General features: G+C 36.6%; 1 protein-coding gene across 1 annotated transcript; it reads right to left on the reverse strand.

The window, feature by feature from the left end:
• Window positions 1-262: 262 nt before the first annotated feature.
• On the reverse strand, window positions 263-691 carry LOC124973203 (60S ribosomal protein L29-like). Its single transcript, XM_047537287.1, has one exon. It carries the CDS (start codon window positions 689-691, stop codon window positions 263-265), a length of 429 nt encoding a protein of 142 aa, XP_047393243.1.
• Between the last annotated feature and the right edge of the window lie 1,923 nt (window positions 692-2,614).

Below are 2,614 nucleotides of genomic sequence, written 5' to 3' on the forward strand. Positions count from 1 at the left end.
CTGTTGTCCTGATCTCATTTTCTCTCTCTCTCTCTCTCTCTCTCTCTCTCTCTCTCTCTGTCTCTATCTATCTATCTATCTATCTTTATTCATTCATTATTGTTATACATAATAGTTGGGTTTATGTTGATAAAATCATATATATTTTTTTTTCCTGTCTCTAAATTTATTTATGCAACAGCACAGAAGGACACCAGTACCCAAAGATAGGGACTCAGAGGTCACACCAGTCCTTCTGTCCTCATATCCACAGAGGTTTTTATTATGGAGCCTTCACAGAGACCTGGCCACCCTTGGGGGCCTGGGCACCCTTGGCAGGAGTCGGAGTCAATGCTGATACTGGAGCTGGAGTTGTAGCCTTGGTCTTGACTTGGGCTTTGGCTTTTGGTTGGGACAACCTGTGTTCCCTGGCCATGTGGGCATGAGCATGCTTCCCATGCTTGGAATGGGCAAGCAAGGCAAGGCAATCATGTTTGCAGCTGGCACTCTTTGGCATCTTGTGCTTGATCTCCTTAGGCCTTACCAGGGCCTTGACTGCCTCAGCACGTGCACACATGGCCTTGGCATTGTTTGCCTGCATCTTTTTAAGGCCCTTCTTTTTGTGCTTCCTGGAAAAATGCATATTTCTCAGGAACTTGGGGTCTACCCCCTTATCTGTGATCAGGGTTTCTTGATTCCATTTCTGTGCCATTTTCGCAATTGGTTGTACATGGTGTGATTCTTGGACTTGGCCATATTTGCACCATAAGCCACTGCTCCCAGAGTGGTTGAGATCAGAAGAGGAAGCTACTGTGATATATTTATTTATGCACATACCATAATTGTGTCAAATTCATTTGTTATTTCCTCCCCTCTTCTCTCCCTCCTCTCTCCCTCTCCATATTTTTCTTTTTGTCCATTGATCTTACATACAGGAGTAAGATATCTGACCACTATTTCTCTCCTTTATATATTAAAAAATAAGATTCATACCACAGAAAAGATTGACTGATTAATGTTTTTTTTTCTTTTTTAGTGAATATTTTAGGAAACTTATTGATATTAAAATCTTATTTTAATATTAATATATAAAATACAGTGATTAAAAATATTTCTTAATTATTTCTCATTAATTCAGTGTCTGAAGAATCCAATACCAAATATTTAATTAGGTATTTCTTTAGTTTGATTAGTCATTGTTCATATGAGAGTAACTTAAATTGCATAGTTATCTTCAATATGTTTAATCATTGCAAATGTCACCCCCAGTTCTGATGAGCTACCAATATGTAAGTGACCACTTTGTTTCCAGACTATTTTCTTAGATGGAAAGATTTAAAAAATTTTATAACCAGAACAGTGAAATTGGCAAGGCATGAATTAGGTAAATATTCAATAAAATAATATGATACATGAGACACCCCTCTATAAAAGGAGAGGGAGAAGCATCCAACACAACTGATGTGCAAGTACAAGTTCTCTGAGAAACAAGGAATCAGACAAACTATTCTCCCTGCAAAATTCACAATCCCCCCAAAAAGGAACCTACAGACATTGAAGAAGATGAAATCCCAGAAAAGAACTATTAAAAAAGTGATTATTAAAATGTTCAATGAACCAAAAGAAGATACAAGAAACAAATTAAGAGAGCAAATACAGGAAATGAAAGACCATTACAATAAAGTGATATTGAAAAGAAGACATTCAGAACTCCTAGAAATGAAAAACACAAGGAATCAAATTAAAAACTCACTTGAAATCATCATAGCACTCCACAAATACTAGAGTCAGGCTGGGCAGACAATTTGTTCAAAACCAGCTTTGGAAAAATTGTTGTCTCAAATCATCATCTTTGTAGAAGTCAAGAGTGAGGAAAGCTTTTATAAAAGAAGAAGACATGATGTGGGAAAAAAGGAGAAAATATACACATGCAGATTTAGTTAGTCATAAAACCTGTCAGTCTCATCTTCCCTGGCATCTGCCTTCTGCAGTAGGAATACTTTTTGCTCAACATGAGGAAGTTCAGAGTTAAAGTGGTTTGGAGCTTTAACTTCAAAAGGGACTGTTTCAAATTCTGCAGAAAATCAAGTTATTAGAAAGTTGCCCTTAATTTTGTAGGGAGTGTTTCATGTCTTCAAGTTTTGATTCCTCCTCCTCAGCTAATCCTTGCCTGGAAGTTGCCTCTGAAGAGAAGAGGCACAATAGATAAATGCAGTTATACTTTAGAATTTGATGGCTGAAAATTTTCCCTTTCTGAGGGACACAGTTAAAATACACACAAGTAACAAGACAGTAATTTGTATGCATGCCTAATCCCAGAGATTTCTGTCCCAAGCTCCATGCTGGCCTGGGCAAAACTGTGAAACCCCGACTCTTGAAAGATGATGGATTGTGGATACAGCTCAGTGGAAGAGTGTCCCAGTTTCAATCCCCACAGCAATATAATAATAATAATAATAATAATAATAATAATAATAGTAATTGCAGATGCTTTGGGGTACACATGAACAATAACAATGAAATAAAAATATAAATTTCTTGGTGCCAAAAATACTTTTCAATTTCTTAATAATTTAAATTCATCAAAACAAAACCAAACAAAACAAATCTATTCTACACAGGCTGGAACTAAGCG

The sequence above is a fragment of the Sciurus carolinensis genome, assembly GCF_902686445.1.
Source record: "Sciurus carolinensis chromosome 14 unlocalized genomic scaffold, mSciCar1.2 scaffold_101_arrow_ctg1, whole genome shotgun sequence".
Taxonomy (NCBI): domain Eukaryota; kingdom Metazoa; phylum Chordata; class Mammalia; order Rodentia; family Sciuridae; genus Sciurus; species Sciurus carolinensis.

Excerpts from the sequence above, each read along its gene's own strand:
- LOC124973203 (XM_047537287.1), bottom strand. The coding sequence starts at position 691 with ATGGCACAGAAATGGAATCAAGAAACCCTGATCACAGATAAGGGGGTA.